This window comes from Stigmatopora argus, chromosome 18 (assembly GCF_051989625.1).
Source record: "Stigmatopora argus isolate UIUO_Sarg chromosome 18, RoL_Sarg_1.0, whole genome shotgun sequence".
Taxonomy (NCBI): Eukaryota; Metazoa; Chordata; class Actinopteri; order Syngnathiformes; family Syngnathidae; genus Stigmatopora; species Stigmatopora argus.
In genome coordinates, this window is record NC_135404.1 from 13640578 (window position 1) to 13660634 (window position 20057).

General features: G+C 44.1%; 2 protein-coding genes across 3 annotated transcripts in view; both read right to left on the reverse strand.

Moving 5' to 3' along the window:
- Nucleotides 1-13242, reverse strand: part of cpped1 (calcineurin-like phosphoesterase domain containing 1) — a 71420-nt gene extending 58178 nt beyond the window's left edge. For both annotated transcript variants that reach the window (XM_077625097.1, XM_077625096.1), the window contains exons 1-2: nucleotides 13095-13242; nucleotides 4887-4986 (exon numbers count right to left, since the gene is read on the reverse strand). The gene's annotated coding sequence lies outside the window, so the exon portion shown is untranslated. The remainder of the gene's footprint in view (nucleotides 1-4886; nucleotides 4987-13094) is intronic.
- Nucleotides 13243-13324: 82 nt separating this feature from the next.
- The window catches only part of snx29 (sorting nexin 29), a 49525-nt gene continuing 42792 nt past the window's right edge, over nucleotides 13325-20057 (reverse strand). The window contains exons 20-21 of the mRNA XM_077625091.1: nucleotides 15153-15292; nucleotides 13325-14302 (exon numbers count right to left, since the gene is read on the reverse strand). Of these exons, the coding sequence (XP_077481217.1) occupies nucleotides 14176-14302; nucleotides 15153-15292 (267 nt within the window). The 3' untranslated portion in view covers nucleotides 13325-14175. The remainder of the gene's footprint in view (nucleotides 14303-15152; nucleotides 15293-20057) is intronic.

Here is a 20057-nt window from a genome sequence, read left to right on the forward strand (position 1 = left end):
GACGGGCGCACAAAAGTATTTGAGAACCGCAGCGAACACCTTGTTTAAAATTACTGTACTACTTGCGCAAATGCGAGAAGGTGACAAAAGCGCTGAGTCATAAGCGCCATCCCCACGACGAGGCGCTAACTTGGTGACGATGACACCCTTGGCAACTGTAGATTCCCTCGTCGGCAAGCCCGACTTTGCACGCTCGCAATTTTTCCGTCTCTGTGGATATTTTGGCGCTTGCAGGCGAGGGTGTGAATCTTTCGGCGCGTTCCCGTGGACAAACGCTACCGCTACCTGCGCATGTTGTGGATAATTAATTTTCTTGGCAGCGGGAGACGCGTGGCGCCGTCCGGGGTTGGCCAACGGCAGCGGGTTTTACGCATTTTTTTTCCCGATTTTTTTCGATTTTCAGCAGGTTGGGACTGTTTTGCTAACAAGCGTGGTGCGGGAGATGAATATTTTCAACTGCTGATAACAGACTCATTACGGTCGTTTTAATTTGGTTTTCAGGAGCCGGGTGATTGGCCGGCGGCGTGACCGGACGTTTCGTTGAAAGACGTTTGGTCCCCGGGTTCGCTCGCTGTCAAATTATGACAGAGAGTTTACTGTTGATATTTTGATATTTAGATATTAAACTCACTCTGTCTCTCACGATTATAATTTTGAGAGCTAGTTTCAACAGTAACACCCCGGCGACCAAACGTCCGTTCGACCAAACGTCCGTTCGACCAAACGTCCGTTCGACCAAACGTCCGTTCGACCAAACGTCCAGTCGACCAAACGTCCAGTCGACCAAATGTCTTTCGACGAAACGTCCGAGTACCGGACGGCGGCCATCTTGGGTGGGGCAACGGCGGAAAAGTGGAAGGCCACGCTATAAACATTGATTCTAGAGATGTCTGAGATCCAATCGTGTGGCCAAAAAAGACCGGGATTTTTAAACGACTTATTCGGGTTGCGATTGTGAAATCGTCGGCTGCCAGTGGCGAGAAGAGACGTCGGAATTTCTATTGGATTTTGCCGGCGGCGCCTGACGGGGATCGGCCGATCCAACCGTGGCGGGTCGGCCCCGCGCGGCTCATTAAAGCCAAGCGGCGGGGGTCGGGGCGCCGGAGCTCCCAAGGAGCTCGGGAAGCCGTGTTTATCTCTAATATGTAAAGCAAGAAGCCGGTGGAATCCCATCACGCTGATTGCTTTAGACCAGCTGAGAGTCGGAGATTGATTCTTACGCTCGTCGCAGAGGGATCCTTCCTATGCGTGACTTACTCTCCCGTTACGAGCCGCCGCCGCCGCCGCTGAACTATGGACTCAACGTATCTCTTATTTAAGGGGGAAAAAAACAGAACATTTTTTGGGTACCCTATATATGGACATCATTTTTTTAACACTGCATTTCTACACACTCAATTTTCAGGCTGGGTTTTGCACGTTTGCGAGCTTAATAAGCCACTCTGGCCGCAATTCACCACTTGGAGGTAGGGGGCATGATTCCTACCAGCGTTCCATCGCAACGTGCCGCAATTAATTAGAGACTTATGTCAACGAGGGGGGATTTGGCAGGCGGGCGGGCGGGCAAATTTGCTGGCCTAATTAGAGGAATTTAATTTCACAGGCTCACGTGACTCCCGTTCATTCATCCATTTTTAGGACTGCCTACGCGAATCGAACAGGCTGGCGGGGTGCTGGAGTCCATCCCAATGGTTAATTGGGAAAGTATCCGAATTTAAATCGACAGACAACTTCAAACGCTTTACTTGATTGTCTGTTTGTACAAAATAACTTTTATTTTTTACTATAAGATGCCCACTAGCCAATAAATTCAGAAAGAAAAGGCCCAAAAATCCTCCATTACGATCAAGAGTAGCGCTAAAAGAAATGTTAGCCATGGCAACAGATTTCTGGCGCTAAAATAAATAAATAACATACTTGAAATCCATTTCAGTAGCAATACTTTTGCTAATCAGAGTGCTAATCAAAGACATGCATCTAATCGGCCTATAAAAAGCAGTGGACAAAAGCTAATTAGTCTGAAAATGTTGCTCATTTATATCGTTTTTAATCCTAAGTGATGGTGAGAAAAGCCCAAATGTATACGTGACTCACGGAGGTTCGTGGGAAGGGAACTCCATCGTAAAAGGTGATTTTTTTTCTGCGATTCATTTCCGATTTAAAGCGATCGCAAGCATGACGGACGACGCGACTGTTCAATACAACTGGGTCAATATTAAAGCGCGGCAAGTTGCTTTTCCTCGCCTGTTTCTCCAATGAAATGTGGCCTCTTCTTCAACGTCCTCCCTTAATGAAAATGTCAACTTCTCGCAAGTTGAATGCAAAACGAATGAGTTTGAGGCCGAAGCCGGAGACGCTCGTTAGCCGGAACAAAAAGCTCCTTGATTGAATCACGCCGCTAAGACGGCGCTGACAAATATTTGAATTGTCAGGACCGGCTAATTGAGGAGCTCAAGTCCGTATTAAAACGTCAACAAGGCCCGTCTAACGTCAACAAATAGCCACTCTGTTATTTATCTGGATGTTGCATCCCAAGTAAATAGCGCATAACACATGGAAATAGTGGAATGGCTGCCTATAAATCTGACCTTTGACACATGCGACGCTCTTGTGAAAACGAGCCTTACTGAGTGGGAGGAAATCGGTGTCATGTCATTTATTTATTTACAGTCCTCGACAGGGGCGGACCTGGGGGAGTCGGCGCCTCGGGGCTGGGGTTGTAGCGAGCCCCCCCAAAAAATGACTACGTATTGTTTTAAATAATGTGTATTCTGGAAATACTATGTTCAAATTTCTCCGTTACCAGTTTTGAATCGACTGCAAAAACTGTTTTTTTGCCACCGTTTGTGTTTTTTGTCAAAACATGAAAGGAGCGGTTAAAAGCTAACGCTTAGCCTAGCCAACAAGGTCATCTGGGAAACGCGGTCATTTGCAAGTCGACTGCTTGCCCTTTAAAAGTACACAAAAACAGGCGGGAGAAATAGAATTCATAGAACGCAACACTTCCTCCAGACTCAGACAGTAAAACTTATAATAAAAATAATGCGATGAGCGATATACGATATAAACCTTGAAATATGTTGATTTCTTCACGCGCCATTTGGGCAAAAACCTTTGGAAAGCTCCGGTGTTCCACCATTTCTTTTTACAAGTTCTATTAAAAACCGATTTGAATGATGTCCCATAATTAATCGGGCATCCTTGATGGAGTTCTGCGCTCCACTAAGTGGCATTTCAGTTTTTATGAACATTACAGCGTTGCTCAAACGAGCTTCCGTGCATTCTCGCTGATATATTATTATGTGCGGTCTTCCCTCGATTATCGCGACTTCACTTAACGCAATTTTTTTTCTGCTATTTTTTTTATTAAAGGTCATAAAAATGGGAAGGTCCACGCTAAAACTCATAGGCGGAAACCACTCTTGCTACTAAGACTCAACACTGAAGAAAAAAACTGATAATGAAATGAGATCCTAAATCGTCATTATGAGACAAAATGAGATCCTAAATCATTATTTTTAGATGAAATGAGATCCTAAATCATCATCATGAGATTAAATGTGATTCTAATTCGTCATTCTGAGATGAAATTAGATCCTAAATCATTATTTTTAGATGAATCGAGATCCTAAATCATTATTTTTAGATTAAATGAGATCCTAAATCCTCATCGTGAGATTAAATTAGATCCTAAATCATTATTTTTAGATGAATCGAGATCCTAATTCATCATCATGACATGAAATGAGAACCTCATTAGTCTGATGAGCCAATTTTAAGTAATTATAATAGGGGTGACCCTACTTGGCGATTTTTCAATTTTCACGGCCATGTTTGGTCTACATTAACCGCCATATTCCAGTATATCCCTGTATGTGCAAATATATATTTATAAATCCCGCCGCACTCCGCCTACTCAACGGGACCCTGGTGAGGATTAGCTCGAGAAACTGATTACACACAAACGAGACGAACGGTTTCCGAAAAAAGCCCGAACGCAGTCTGTGTTTGAGCTCGATCCTGCGCTCCATGGACCAGAAAATCGAATTAGGGCGGCACGAGAAGCGACAAAGAAGGATATTTGCGAGCTCCGTGCATCCGTCAAACGCCTGAACATAATTGGGATGTCCCCGTTGCCTTTGCTTTAGCTTTAGCTAGCGTCAGCTGCACGCCAGAGGAGCGATCATCGGCGAAATAAACGCGGGTGAGTCACGAATTGGCGCACTCGCCCGGGCGATAAAGGGACTTTAATGGCGTCGCCTAGCTGTGCTTTTCAAGAAATGTCGCTTTCGGACGGCGGGGTCGCGTCTCTCGTGCTAATTTGTTTGCTTAGCGGAGCGCGGAAAATGCGCTACGTGTCCATTAGCATTTGCGTATTGTTGGCTACTTCTTATTTAGGGGGGTGTGGGTCGGGGGTGGTTGCTTGGTGGATGGTGGTGTGGGTGGCGTGGGATTGGTGGGTGGCGGTGGTGGAGGGGGCGGGGCTTGGCGGGGGAGGGGGCGGGGGCGGGGCTGGTGGGGGGTTGGCACTGGGTTTGACTAGGGCCGGTGGGGAAGGTGGGTGGCAGGGGGCGGGCTTAAAGTCAAACAATGGTGTCTGAAAGCGTGTTAAAGTGGTACTCGGATGATTCGCCTAAAGCCAAAATGCTCTCAAATTCGCTCAAATCCAGCCGAAAACAGCGTTTAATGATTAAATACAAATACTAGTATTTATATAGTAAACGTTCATTACGGCCGAACGGCCGTTCGGCGGAACGTCCATTCGGCGACCTGTCCGTCTGTCAAACGTCCGTCGGCGAAACGTCTTTAGGCGAATCATCCGGTCACGTGTTAAAGTAGCACTCGTTGGGGAATGCAAGGAGAAAAACATTTTTGTTTGTACTTACAGAGTTTGGATGGAATTTGTCAGTGATTACGCATCGATTTTGGCGCCTTTTGTCCAGGCCGAGTTTGGCCCGCAGTCAGTCGTGCGTACTTGATGAGAAGCTGGAAAAAAAAACAAAAGAGTTAACGTCAAACGTGCTTGGTAAATGATCATTCCAATCAATTGTGTTTCAAATTCTTTGTCAATCTTTTTTTTCAAGGCAACGACGGCCATGTTCCAACTGCTCAGAGCACCTGTTTTGCATCCTTCAAACCCCCCTTTGAGTGGCCGGTTTCCATAGAAACAAGAGCGGGAGTGTGTGTATAGACGCGGAAAAAATGCTGGCTAGCCCTCGCGCATGAAAAGAAAAAAGCGGCAATGTTCACAGAAATAACTTAAAACGGGACATTATAGGATCATTGGCTTCAAATGAGCTTGTAAAAATCACCTTTGGCAGCACATTTTTTCCCCAGTGATTTATTTCTCTTTATTTCTTTGATCCTGCGCAAAATCCGGTCAGTCCGATGGTTCAACGTACGATTACCATTTTTCCATCCGTCACAATTGATTGGACGCCCATCGCTGTCAGTGTCACTGAAACATGACTATTTAAAACCAGTTTTCCCAGTTCAAATGAACTGGACCTCGAAAGCCAACCGTGACGTGACGATTTTAAACACTAATTGAAAACCAATTTTTAAAAAAAAAACACTGTCTATCATTCATTTAGTTTTGTTAACATTGTATTGATGTGTTACAAAATTTTTGTCCTTGAGAAAAAAGGGACCCCTCCCACTGGTTTTTATTTTTATCTTTAGCTAAGGTCTGTCTTTCCCACGCATAAGGACATCCCCGTCCGTCATTTAATCCGCTCTCCCCGCCACTTGTCATTTGTCACCTGCGTCTAGCGCCATAAGCCCCTCCCACTCAAGATAGCATCTGTCTGCGCGTTGATGAATCGGGCCACCTGTCGCGGATCAAAGCTCGCCACGGCGGGAGATCGCAATCGCCGCCATTCGTCAGACCGAGTGAGCGTTCTCGCCGCCGCCCTTCCGTTACAAAAATTAAAAGACAATCAAACGCTCTTTCGTTGCCATTGACACTTTCAATTGGAAAGGCTGTCATGGAGCCATTCACATTCACCATTGATGGCGAGTTGCGTCCCATCCGGTTTGACCGGGAGGGTCGGCAGCGATCATTGGAGAATCGAGATTCCTGGCAAAGATTGGGATAGGAAATCTCACCATATATCATTAATTGTCTCCATTTTTGTTTACTTGTTTGCAGAACTCATCTCTACGTATTTGCCCTTTTTCAATCTCACTCGCCGTGTTTATATCAATGTCGTGTAAAAACGTACAAGTGCTGTACATTTAAAGTCGTGTGCTGTCGATTGGTCGCCGGTCTTTTGGTCGCCGTCTTTTGTTCGCCGGTCCTTTGGTCGCGGTCTTTTGGTCGCCCCGACCACGACAACGGGCGACCAAAAGACCGGCGACCAAAAGACCGGCGACCAATCGACCGTGTACCTTTAAAGTAATGCCATCAGTAGATGAACTACTTTGATTATTAATTAAGCGCGCTGTTGTCGTCTCGTGTATTTCCCATCGATTAGCGTTTCGCTGGTGTTTCCGTTAAAGCGCGGCTATCCGAATATCCGAAAGCTAGCCTGCATTTCCTCTCGCCGAGCAAAAGCGATAAATGGCGTCGGCTCAATGGATTGGAAAAGTGTGGATTTCTAGACAAGGACAAGCGGGGTAAAGATGGCACGTAATGGAAGCTTTCTCATCAGGTGGCTCAAACGGAGCGGAACGCCAGTCGCCACCACGCCGTGGAAAGACGCCGCTGCCTCCTCGACTACTAGCGCGAGACGGGATGTGGCGCTCGGGGGTTGGTCCGCGCGCAAAAAGTAACCGGACCGAACCTGCCGGGAACTTTGGGTAGAAATTCCACTTATCGTATTTTTGTGGATAGAATAGAAGTGAAAGGGAAAAAATGTATACAAGTCGTCCTTGAGTATAAATTGCATTTTTGGAGGGTGCTTATTCATTGATGAGAAACAAAAAGTCAAATAGGCATAATGTTTCATATTAACTGTATTTTATGGCTATGGTCTAAACCAGTGGTCACCAAACTACGGCCCGCGGGCCAGATACGGCCCGTCAGCACATTTGGCCCGGCCCTCTGAACAATACCAGAGACGCTATCGGATTTTTTTTCCCTATTTGGCCTCCAGAAAAAAAATCCTAGGCCCTGTCAAAGAGAGAACGGAATAATGGCGAAAAAGTTAGGTAAGAGAAAAATTGATTCAGAATGCAGGGTATTTAACCTGGAGTGGACAAACGATTATTTTTTACTTTTTCTGTTACAAACTGACACCGGCCCCCCATCAGAGAAGGGAAAAGTTATGTGGCCCTCAAAGGAAAAAGTTTGGGGACCCCTGGTCTAAACAATCGGAGTGATAAAAATATAGATATATATATAGCTTGTAGCCCAAGTTAAATGATGAAAAGGGAGTACACTTATTACCTATCTATTTATGTAAAAATGTCTTTTTCTGTGTCTGTATTCTCACCCTCTTGCTACTGTGACAACAAAATTTCCCGAATATAGGATGAATAAAGTTATCAAATCCAAAATAGTGGAATGGATATGAGGGAAGACACACCTAAGATGGCCGCCAGCTAGGCAAAGCAATCATATGCCTCTTAAAAATGAAATAAAAACTTTTAAATGACTTTATCACCAGTGATTCTGTACATGATGAAAATACTATTTTTGAGATTAAACCAAGTTTATTTCATCTAAAACAGTTAATAGTGGCTGCAATGTATTTTATAATATTCATTCGAATTTTCTCAAAGGCAGTCGACACGCATGATTTACCTTGACGGGCTGCCACTTTGATACCGTGGGCTACAACTATTGCCAAAAAAAGACTGGCTTTCTGCTTTATAATAAGGAGGAGAGCAGGCTGGTGCAAAAAAAAAGTTGATTTAAAAGAGCGACCATGTTTGGCTAAGGCTGGAAACTGAGTTTGAATGCTTGAGTTTGAATGGCAAGCTCCGGGCAATGCTAACCAGCTTGTGGCCAAGTGAAAGAAAAAAAAAAAACAGAATAGAAAAACCAATTGCTTCCTCCTCACCATCTTCCTTTTCCACAAAACCCAAGTTCTCCTTTTTAATAATTCAACAGCGACACAAAGAAAGTTTTGCAGAAACTTGGACCAGAATTGGAACATTTTCTCTCGCCGCCAATGCAAAAAATCGCTATGGTGACCGCCTGTAAAGATGTATTATCATTTCAGAATTTTTCATACAATTTAAATCTCTGGATGGGCTTCCCAGCAAGAGTTTGACGTCTCTCAGAATTGTCGATTTGCCACATGGCTTGAGAGCAAAAAAAAAAGCGTCGATGTTGGTTTAGCCGAGGAAAAAAATCAACAGCGGGCGCCCGTGTTTGTACGAAGAGCTTAGCTTACTCGTGGCCGTTGGTTTGCACGCACGGACGGGCGCATCGGAGCGTGCTCGGATCTGCCAGGAAAAAAAAATAGTCACTTGGCTTCTGATGATTGCGCCCACTATCAGTAAACACGCTGCCGTTTGACCTGATAGCAACGAGTATTTGTTTTTCTTTGTGCATACGCACTTGAATCGGAGGTCATTTGATCACGGCTCGGTCACAAAACTGGTTGAAAAAATGTTATAGACGTGGACGGATAAAAATGGAGAGAAATGAGATGATTTTTGGCTAATGGCAAACATTCAAGTACAGCGCAACCTCTACTTATGAACTATTCTGAACCTCTACTTACGAACTATTCTGATACCTCTACTTACAAACTATTCAGATACCTCTACTTACGAATTATTCAGATACTTCTACTTACAAACTGTTCATATACCTCTACTTACGAACTATTCGGATACCTCTACTTACAAATTATTCAGATACCTCTATTTACGAACTATTTAGATACCTCTACTTTACGAATGTTTCTACATATGAACTATTCAGATACCTCGACTTACAAACTATTCAGATACCTCTACTTACGAACTATTCCAAAACCTCCACTTACGAATGTTTCTACATATGAACTATCCAGATACGAAATAAATCCAAGTTACAAAACCATCCCTAGAAACTTAAATACACTTCCTGCATCCGTTTGTTTGAAATTTTCATGGTCGAGTTACTATTTTCCAACACCTCGCTACCTTCCCATTAGCGTTTTTTTTAATACAATTATAATTTTTAGACGGTTTAGATGGTAGTATTAAACATGGAATGAAGGCTAATTCAATAACCCCTAACCTATGCTTCTACTTCTAATTAAGCCAAGTTACAAAAACACTTTTGGAACCAATTTGCGAAGTAAAGCTAGCGCTATATTCGAATAATGAGCTGTTATTGCTATTATTTACATCAATTGACTAGTATTTGTGACCGGCGACTTTCACGCCGACGCATTTTCTTCATCATCGGGACAGAATATGACGTTCCCGCCTTCTTAAACTGTATCCGTCGCCACGTAGCGGTTTCCCTTTGCTAATTACCCACCGGCGGCTATCTCCACCGGCTCAGGACGCCGTTTTTTTTTCATTTTTTATTTTTAATTAGCGTGAGTCACGGGATGAAGAGCGCCACTACAAAGTTAAGCGATGACAGCCAGAGTAAGTAGAACTCACGGTGTCATGGTTTCGTCGCTTTAGCAAATGACAACAAGGCACTGGCGGCGTTTTTAGGGGCCCCTCCGGCGTACGCCGGCGCCATAAAACTTGGTTTTACAAAGGGACGCGCGGATCATCTTCTGATTTATTCATTGGCGACGTGCAATAAATATGGAAATAACTCTTGGCCTTTTCCGAGCGCGGTGGGGGCCCGACCGGAGTCGGAATTGAAATTCCGGAGGGGTGCCTAAGTCTTGTTTGAAAGGGAGATCACCGTAGCTTGTTAGCGCTTTCTTTCCTCGCAGAAATAATCATCGATAGCAGATGGCCAAAATCATTTCTTTGCTTTATTCAATTTCAGACGCGTGCAGTCATTTAGGCGGGATTCGTTTCCGCTTGCTACTACCGTCATTTTGCAAATTGTTTTAGTTTTTACGCATATGTAGTATGTGTTATCAGTCTACTTCATTTTAGTTTTTTAATTTTTTTTTACTATTGTTTTAAAAATCATTCCTTCGCTGCCAGCCCTCCCACTTCGAATGGATCCGACGTGTTGAACGCTCTAGTTCAAGGGTGTCAGACTCGGGTTGGTTCGCGGACCGCGTTAACGTCAACTCAATTTCATGTGCGCCGGACCATTTTAGATATCATATTTAGATTTTTTTTTATACATGGATTAAAAGAACTGGATTAAAAGCCCTGAATATTCCGTTTTTTATAGATGTAAAACAATGTTTATTTGAGCTTTTTTGATATATTTTTAGATTTTACAAAATGATTTTTGAACTAAAAACACAGAAAAAATGGATTAAAAAATGACAATGATTGATTTAAAAGGGGGAAAATCAGGAAATGTAATATACATCTATACTCTTCATTTGAATTTGATCCTAAAACAGAAAGTCGGCACTCATCATTTACTTTCCCGGGCCACACAAAATGATGCGGTGGGCCAGATTTGGCCCCCGGGCCGCCACTTTGACACGTGCTCAAGAGTGATTGGTCGTTGGTTTCTTGCAAATGGCGAGTAAGCAAATCAGGCCACGGATGGCTGGGGTAGGCTCCAGCACCCCTGAAAAATGCCCCAAAAATGGCGTTGGAGCAACACCATCATTGAGATGTTTTTTTTAAATGTATTTTTTGATTCCCAGTGAAAGATCCCTGGGCCCGTGCATTTCCCGTATGGGGGATGGCGCCCGATCCCCCGTCGCGCCGTAAGCCGCACCCTCAGGTGTTCTCATCACGCTTTTGCTTTGATCCAAAGTGCGCCTGCCGCCAGACGTTTTGTCACGCTCCAGTCTTTGTCCTGCGGCGAGCGATAACCAAAACAAAGCACCCAAACAAAGCCCAACTGATAAGAGGGAAAAGAACGGCGCCCCGACCGGCGAATTATCGGAAAAAAAGGCCACGTGGCGGCTAGTCCTTGTCGGGGCTCGGAATCGGGATGGGGAGGAATTAGCATACGCGTTAAGTTATCTCGTTGAGTCGAGCTAACTGCGGTGAATTTCATTAACGCGGCGCAATAAGGTCATCGAAGGAGGAGGAGCTTATTCTCCTTTGTTCTCCCGGACCGTCTTTAGGAAAACAAGTTAGAACTCGGATTTGGGGCGTAGAGGGTCAGAAATGGGAGCCGGCGTTGTTGCCGGAAGATGCCAAGAAAGATATTAGGGTTCCTTCCTGCTGCTTTTAGAGCACATGTGTCAAAGCGGCGGCCCGGGGGCCAAATCTGGCCCCCCGCATCATTCTGTGTGGCCCATGAAAGTAAATGATGAGTGCCGACTTTCTGTTTTAGGATCAAATTCAAAAGAAGAGTATAGATGTTTATTAAATTTCCTGATTTTCCCCCTTTTAAATCAATCATTGTCATTTTTGAATCCATTTTTTCTGTGTTTTTTGTTCAAAAATCATTTTGTAAAATATATTTAAAAAAAGCTAAAATAAACATTGTTTTAGATCAATAAAAAACGGAATATTCAGGGCTTTTAATCCAGTTCTTTTAATCCATTTATTTAAAAAAAATCTAAATATTCTATCTAAAATGGTCCGGCCCACGTGAAATCAAGTTGACCTTAAAGCGGCCCGCGAACCAACCCGCGTCTGACACCCTTGTTTTAGACCATGACCTGGTCACTAAATTTTTTTGGGTTGTTTTTAGGGCATTTCCTGATGATTTGGGGCCACTGGCTTGTTAACTCATTAAAATATGAGCATTGACAGGCAGGGTTAGGATTAATCCACAACTCAGATGCTTGTCAAAAGCACTTTTACATGTGTTGCCATCCCATCATCCCCCCCAAAAAATTCCCGGGTATATTCTGCACTCTTTTGTACGAGAAAGATTAACATTTAAGAATGGGCCGGTCGGACTGGACCGGACAGCGTGATTGGAATTGGTGGCGTGATTAAGGGGGGCCAGGGAGCGGGAATGGCCTTGTAATTGGACTCTAAATCATGGGAGGAGATGTTTTGCAGGCGCAACTGATGACCCTTTAATAGAGGTCATGTGGTGTGCAATGCGACGGAAGAAAAAAACATGTTGCAGGGTTTGCCACTTGGGCAAAAGTGGATGGAAAAGGGACATTTTTGCACTCATCTGGCCATGTAGATAGATATAATAATAATATTTGAGCTTTTTGGTGTGGCTGTTTTGGGCCATCTATGCTGAAAATGCCTATTTCAGCGTCCGATCATCTTGACACGTGACCGCCACAGAACATTGCGTTAAGGTAAAATGGGGCGGCTCGCAATTAAAGCCCCGAGAGCGCCCAAGGATGAAGAAATGACGCAAGCGGAGGCCGAGACGTCATTTAGGCAATGCGTACATGGCGATTTTATGCAATTTATGTATAGGGCTTCCATTGCGAGGACGGAGGCACGATGGCACGCCGCCTATTTAATGGACGCGCGCACGGCCGAATGCGCAAAGTGAAATACATTTATGAAAACGTAAATGGCCGGTCTCGGAGTGCAAAAGGAAGGGGAATATTGGAGTACCTTTTGTACCTTTGATTTTGACCAACGCCATATATTTTTCATACTTTTTCAAAACAAATAATCATTATTTTAAGGAGGATTAAGCCGAGGAATTTACCATTTGGCATTGAGAATATTTTTGGGAGGTTCTGGATACGCTTTGAAACAGTTTTGATTCGGGTTTTTTTACATCCAAAATATGGATCATTTGTTTTGAATGTAATCTTTTCTTTTTCAGCATACTTGAATGTAAAGTAATTTATTTATTTATTTAGATTAGATAGCTGTTACGTCTTCATTTGTTAGGTGCCATTGCCACTCATTCACAGCCAGGCTCCCACTTCAAATGGATTGGACGCCTACTCTGGATCTACTAGCGATGATCTTGACAGCCTAGATATGATTGGACGTCGACGGAAGGGCGACGAAAGCTTAGTATTGACCACGACGGCATAGTAAAAGTGGCAAAATGCCTTTTTATTTTGTTCTGTTAGGATTTACCCAGTGAACCAATAGGAAAGCCCGTTTAAAACAAAAATCTAGCGTTGATTTTTGACCTCTATTCAGACAGTGGAGTGTAAACTCACCTTCAAGTTTTGCCAGATGAATTTTCAGAAGACAATCCTCGTTTATGTTGACCTCTACATAGCAAGTATGTGTTCCTTTAAGAGCAATTGGTCGCTCTCGTCTCCTTTTTTAAAATCTCGGTGGTGACATTCCTTTGCCACTTTGCTCAAACCTGCCAAGAAACAACAGTTGAAATCTTCCAAATCAAAAAGTGCCAAAGCGGTGCAACGAACAGATACTCGGACGACCATTCTCGGGGTGTGACGGTACGTACAAGGAAGTTTATTGTCGTAGCGGTGGCGGACAACCCTAAACCGGAAAATGAGTTACACTTGTTGGACATAAATACTCCTAAATACTCCATCTGAAGGCCCTAGGCCCTCAATTCTCCATTTTCCCAACCCAAAGAAAACCCACGAAAGCCGTATCTAGTATTCCACCACAAACCTGGCGATTACACCAAAGTTCTGCCTGTTTACAATGAGCTAAATTGCAACATATAGCAAACAAAGCGACTAGTACTGCAACGATATTGTTCGGCTCCCGATGGCTGGGATCGGCACCCCAAAATATGCGGGCTTTGATGCCTTAACTCATTGTCTGCCATTGGCGGGGCTCAACGACCAAATTCATTTGAAGTGGAAGGGCTGACAGCCAGTTTTCCCACTTTAAATTGGAATAGTAATCAACCAAAAAGTGTGGGGGTGAGGGGGTGCGTCTTGGCCAGCGGAAGAACAAATTGGCCATTTTCTCTCCGCATTAATACCGATAGTCGTTTGAGAATGGGTGCAACACTAATTGCTGGCTAAATATCGGCCACGGCCATAGACAAAGCGCTAACGTACACGGCTAGGCGGTGTGACGACACACAAAAAGAAATAAAAACCCGCGTTTCATTTCCTGGTGGCAGTTCAGTGGAGAGAGGCACTAAATAACGGGCTCCGTCCGGCCTCTCCCATTTTACTTATCCTTCCGTTAGACATCCCACATGTGGGAATAGTCTTCAATCTTGTGGGTGGGTGGACACTGTCCTGGGATGCCCGAAAAGTCTTGGCGTGATCCCTCCCGTCATGAAAACCACTCGAACGAGTCTGGAGTGGTTTAGAGGTCGCCACTCTGGGGTTCGGGTCTGGGTTCCCGCTGGGGGCCGCGACCCAGCCTGGGGAAACGGGACGCCGTTTTGGAGCGGGGCGTCTTGGGGGCGCCGTCGGTGGTCTGGGGGGCGTCCCTGAAATACCACAACAACAACAACAACAACAAAAACTGAGCTGAGGCTCGGGAAATAAACAAGCTGGGTTTTGCCGTGGCGTGCGACCGTCTTTTCCGCGGCGTTGCTAAAATGGTCTCCGTTTGACTGCTCGGGAATGTCAGCCGAGCCGACGGGTACACCCGCACGCCAGCCGCCATCTAATTGATTGTCTTGACGGCGGTGAAACGGCGCACGTCGGACCGACTGACTATTCCCTCTCCGCTTTATCTCTTTCCCGCACGCTTAAATTGGGACGCGGGAAGACGTGCGCTGGCTTAATCCGCCACGACAAAAGGTTACATCGTTAATCTAGAGTCCAGGTGTCCCAAAGTGCTCTTGACAAGGGGTAAAAAAAAGGTCTGGGACTCTAGTTTTCCCCCCGGGCGGCGGGTCAATAAGGCCGGAGTGAAACAGTGTGTCTTTTCTACTCGGAATTACCCGCAAACAAGCCGCCTTTAAGCGGCATGCTAAGTACTAGCGAAGGAGAGGTTGTAAATCCAGACGAGTGGGCAAAACATAAGATTGTTGAGTGGAGGTTACCGTATTTTCACGACTATAAGGCGCACTTAAAAGTCTTAAATTTTCTCCAAAATAGACAGGGTGCCTTATAATCCAGTGTGCTTTATATATGGAAAAAAACTTGAGGGTGCGCCTTATAATGCGGTGCGCCTTATAATGCGGTGCGCCTTATAGTCGTGAAAATACGGTAAAATGTCAGTTTTTTTGTGGCGCAAAAGGCAACTTCACTGAAATGTCATATTGATTCAGCCTAGATTGCTCTTTTGGTGAAGGAAAATGAAATGTTTAAGAGGTGGGCGTGTCCACTCACAAACAGAAGGGCAGCAGGGACAGCAGCGTCTCCTTGGTGGGACGGCCGGTGAAGTCCGGCAGGGTCTGGATCACCTTGTTCATCACCATACGAAGGTAAGACTGGAGTTGCTTTCGCCTCTCCTCCACAAATTTGGCTTCCTGCGGAGAAAGCACCCGTGAGATGGTTGATATACTGTCAAAATACGCAGAGAATTTGAAAAAGTCACCAAGACCGGAGCATTCCTGGGGAACAAAAAAAATGCGTGGTTTTTTTCCCCCGTTAGTCAGTGCAAATGGCGGAGCTTGTTCGCTAATACGAGAGGAGTATATACTACTTGTCGTTGGCAAGTGGTGGTGCGTTCTCCTATTGTGAGGACATTTGTGTAAATCATTTTGGGAATATTTTGAAGGGAAGACAAAAAGCAACTCTTATATTGGCCAAATTATGACTGGCTGCAAAATAGGAACGCCATCAATAACCTCATCTGGATTCGGGACGCGTCTCCTCGTCTTTTATCCGGATTGGCTATTAAAACGATATATGCATATGAATATAGAGAGTTTTTTTGAAGTATTACGGTACTTTTTTGGCCGTTATAAACATCCAATCCATTTCAACTGGGATTGAACAAATTGGACACAAATTGGATTGGGCGTCAATGGCAGTAAATCAATATCACTATCATATACAGTGCTGCCTCGACATGAGTTTTTTTTTCCTGTTAGTCAGTGCGAATGGCAGAGCGATCGCTAATACGAGAGGAGTATATACTACTTCTTGTGCGTTATCCGTTTATGAAGACATTTGTGTGCATCATTTTGGGAATATTTTGAAGGGAAGACAAAAAGCAAACAAGCCTCGATAGGTTGCATCTGAAAGTCAGGGTGGAGGCGGGGCAAATAGAGCCAAGAAAAGTATCAAAATTTAAAACAAAATTAGAATTAAGTCTAGTGTAAGATTAATTAAACTTATTTTTGAGTGTGTCTGCATCCTAATCCAATTCATTTAAATATGTTTATGTTATGTTACGAGCGCGTTGCCGTGCGAAACTGTCAAACGTTGGTTTCCTTAATAACAAGTATGGGTGGGTTTTCCCTCTCTCGGTTTCTTTTTTAGACTTTCCCGATGTAAAGTTTGGGTCCTTGAAAGACAAACACCAGTGAGAAATCCCAATTCCCAATAGATACGCTGCTCCAAGTTGGGTTTGCCGACGCGGTAGGTAAACGTGGACGCAAAAGTCCTTGACGGCGGGAGGCCGCGGCGTGGCCCGCGCCGGCGTGGCTAATGCTAACCCGGGAAGGCTCAGAACAAAGCCTGGCCGAGGCTCTGCTTCCACTGGGACAAACGGCTTGAAGCCATTGTTTTTCTTGTGATCTCGGATCCAAATCCCAAGGTCACTTCAGATGCTCTTCAAAGAAAACCGTGCTTGTAGCATGAATAAATGCTAAAGCAAAAAGAGCCAGAGACTTCATACAACTGGCGGTTATCTACAGAAACAGCCTGGAGACCAAGTTGGCTTCCACGCCATCTACAACGGTAAAGCGCTCATGTCACCTTCACGATGACATCCACCAGTCACCGACCGTTACGTCCTCCAGGATTCCTGGCGAGTACGCAACATACGCAGGTAGCGCGTATTCCAACTAACAATCCAGTCCGACAAAGTCAATAGTAGGGAATAAGGGACTGTGCGGTAACTTTTGTCTCAATCTGCAGAAGGTCCCCACCTTGTGGACTGTTTGGCTCCTGTTTTTTTACCTAGGTCTACAATGTCTTCTGTGTCTGTCTTGCTACGGCAACCAAGAAATTTCCCGAATACAGGATTAAAAATTAAATTCTAATCTAATAAATAGTAGCAGTGGAACGGATGGCCTTAGAGGTTCGCCGTGGATTATTATATGGTGATCCCTCAAATATGGCGGTCAATGGAACCATGGCCACAAGAAGACAAAGGACTTGGACTAAAACTAAAACCAGTGTTTTTGGATTGATATCCAGCAGAGACGAACTATATTAACTGGGAGTACAGTATTTAAAATAGTTACATTTGTAAATATATACATTAGCTTTAGATATTAATACATTCTTTTGACATGCTAATAGCTGTAATACTTACGAAATATAGACTTTTTGATCATTGTACTTGTATTTCTGTATAGGGGCGAAAACACGTAGAATTGTGGTGGTTACTTTGCGTTTTTTCGTTTATCGCGGCCATGTCAGGTCTGAATTAACCGCGATATTCGAGGGATTACTGTTTATTATCTTTATGGCAAATTAGGGCCTTTAAAAAAAGATTTTCTAATTCAGTTTAAACCAATAAATTAAGATAGCGAGTAACATTGAGTTTTTTTAATAGGGATGGGAATGGATTCAAAATGTAATCTAGCTTTAATTAGAGACTGCACTATAATGTGATATTACAAAATGATAATAGGCTTGCAATTACAGTATGATGAAGTGTAGCATAATGACGGAAGCCCACACAGGGTGCAATAATCAGCGCGTGAGCATTTGGAAAAGTCGGATAAAAGCCGGCTATCGATCAGTGTTGCACGGCCACATTCTTTATCTTGTATATAGATTTACATATTTATATTTATTTATCACCTATTTATCTCTAAAAGGTCTTCTGCTGTGTCTGTATTCTCAGCCTCTTGCTACTGTGACAATGAAATTTCCCAAATGCGGGATGAATAAAGATATCTAATCTAATTGTAGGGAACCACAGATTCCAAATCGGGGAAGTGACCGAAACCCGCCCCCAACTTTTAGCACGCATCCAGAAGTTGGCCTTCCTTGTCTCGGAGATCGTTGGTGAAAGACCGGTCGTACGTTGCGACGCCGTCAGCATGGGTAAGAACGGATCCGAGTAGCGGAAATCCAATGTGTCATATTAGGCCACGCATGCCAGAGTGGCTTTCATGCTCGAGCGACACATGATAAGACACTCTGACTGCTTTCATGGATGTCACAAGAGTCGTAACCCTCGTAGACACCGTGACACATTCATCCCCTGGTGAAGAAAGAGCCAGCTGGAAAGCAGGTGCTGCTGCTACTTTTTGGGTCGAAGGTAGCGCGGAAATCAACGTAGGACGTTCCGCTAAACCCAATTTGATTCCAAAATGGGCGCTAGAAAGGGCTAATCGGGCGCCCATCTGAGTTTGGAAGGGATCCCAAAGCAGCCCGAAGTGCCGTCGCGTTCCACGAGGAGGCGGGGCACGGCTTAAGGAAGGAAAAGCTCCCGGGGCCTCATTCTGTCATGGTAGCGTGGCCGCCCGGCCGGCCGGCCGGGCGACATACGAGACGGGAGGAAAGCTCTCGACACGTATGTTGCTCTCGAGGGGAAAAAATGGGAGATCAAAAAGGCGTCAAGTGCCATCAATAGCAAGCCACGAGTTAAGAAGCAAAATCAACAAATATACTCTGTTATTATTATTAAGAGCAGTGCAAAGTCAAATCCAGCCCTATTGTACAAAAACAAGTAGCGATATTTTTGCATTGTGATGTAATGTAATCTAATGTAATGTGATCTAATCTAATGTAATGTGATCTAATGTAATGTAATCTAATGTAATCTAATGTAATGTAATCTAATGTAATCTAATGTAATCTAATGTAATGTCATCTAATGTAATCTAATGTAATGTCATCTAATGTAATGTAATCTAATGTAATCTAATGTAATGTAATCTAATGTAATGTAATCTAATGTAATGTAATCTAATGTAATGTAATCTACTGTAATGTAATCAAATGTAATGTAATCAAATGTAAATCTAATGTAATGTAATCAAATGTAAATCTAATGTAATGTAATCAAATGTAAATCTAATCTAATGTAAATCAAATCTAATGTAAATCTAATCTAATGTAAATCTAATCTAATGTCAATCTAATCTAATGTCAATCTAATCTAATGTCAATCTAATCTAATGTCAATCTAATCTAATGTCAATCTAATCTAATGTCAATCTAATCTAATGTCAATCTAATGTAATCTAATATAATATATAGACTGCATTGGACTATAAAAAGTAAAGGCTTCTAGTTGAAAATGACGCTAGTTTAAATGGGATAAAAGCAGGTTTGTTGATTGGAGGGATCGCCCAAACCAAAACTTTTCTTTTTTGGAGTATTTCATTTAGCAAACATATCCTTAGTACGGCCAACCTGAAAACATTTGCGTGAGATCTCAAACTATGAGCCGTTGCCAAGTAACTGGAGGGTTCGACATCGACCATTTCCACGTGCCGTCTACGGACCCCATTCGCTCACCTCCAAAAGACCGCCACGGCGCTCGCCATCGAAGCGAAGCCGGCCCACTTTTACACCATTCTGCGCTGGCCGAGAAAACAAACAAAAAAAAACACTTGACGTTGCCTGGCAACGAGGCGCTTTAGGAGGCAAGAGGGAAAGTTCCAGAAGGAAGGATACCCGCTCCAAGTTTTCAACCCCGGCCACGCAAAAGAGCCCCAACCCCGTGAGCGGCGCCCGGGTAATTATTCGGACCCGAGGACGAATGGCGAGCGGGCGCGTTGGCTAAACACTCTCCGCCGCGCGGGTCTCCGTCGTGCATAAAACATGGGCCAGGCCTTGACAAAGTCCGCTCGTCATCGTCGGAAAAAAAGCGCCAAACGTCTTACGTTGCATAATAAAGCAAGAAAACATACTAAGGACGCTTAATAATTCACTTTGTAGTTTGTGATTAATGAATCAGGGCGACCCTGGCACAAATCAGCCAGCGTGTACTTATTGGAGGAACGCTTACGTAATCCCACTCTAATTCAAATTAAACAATGGTGCTTTGTATTGACGGGCGGCTCAAGAATTGCGGGTTGTTATTTTGCCCATTAAATCAGGGTAATTGCAATCAGCACTGGAATCGCAGCGCACGTCCGGTTATCCGGTTTAAACGAGCCG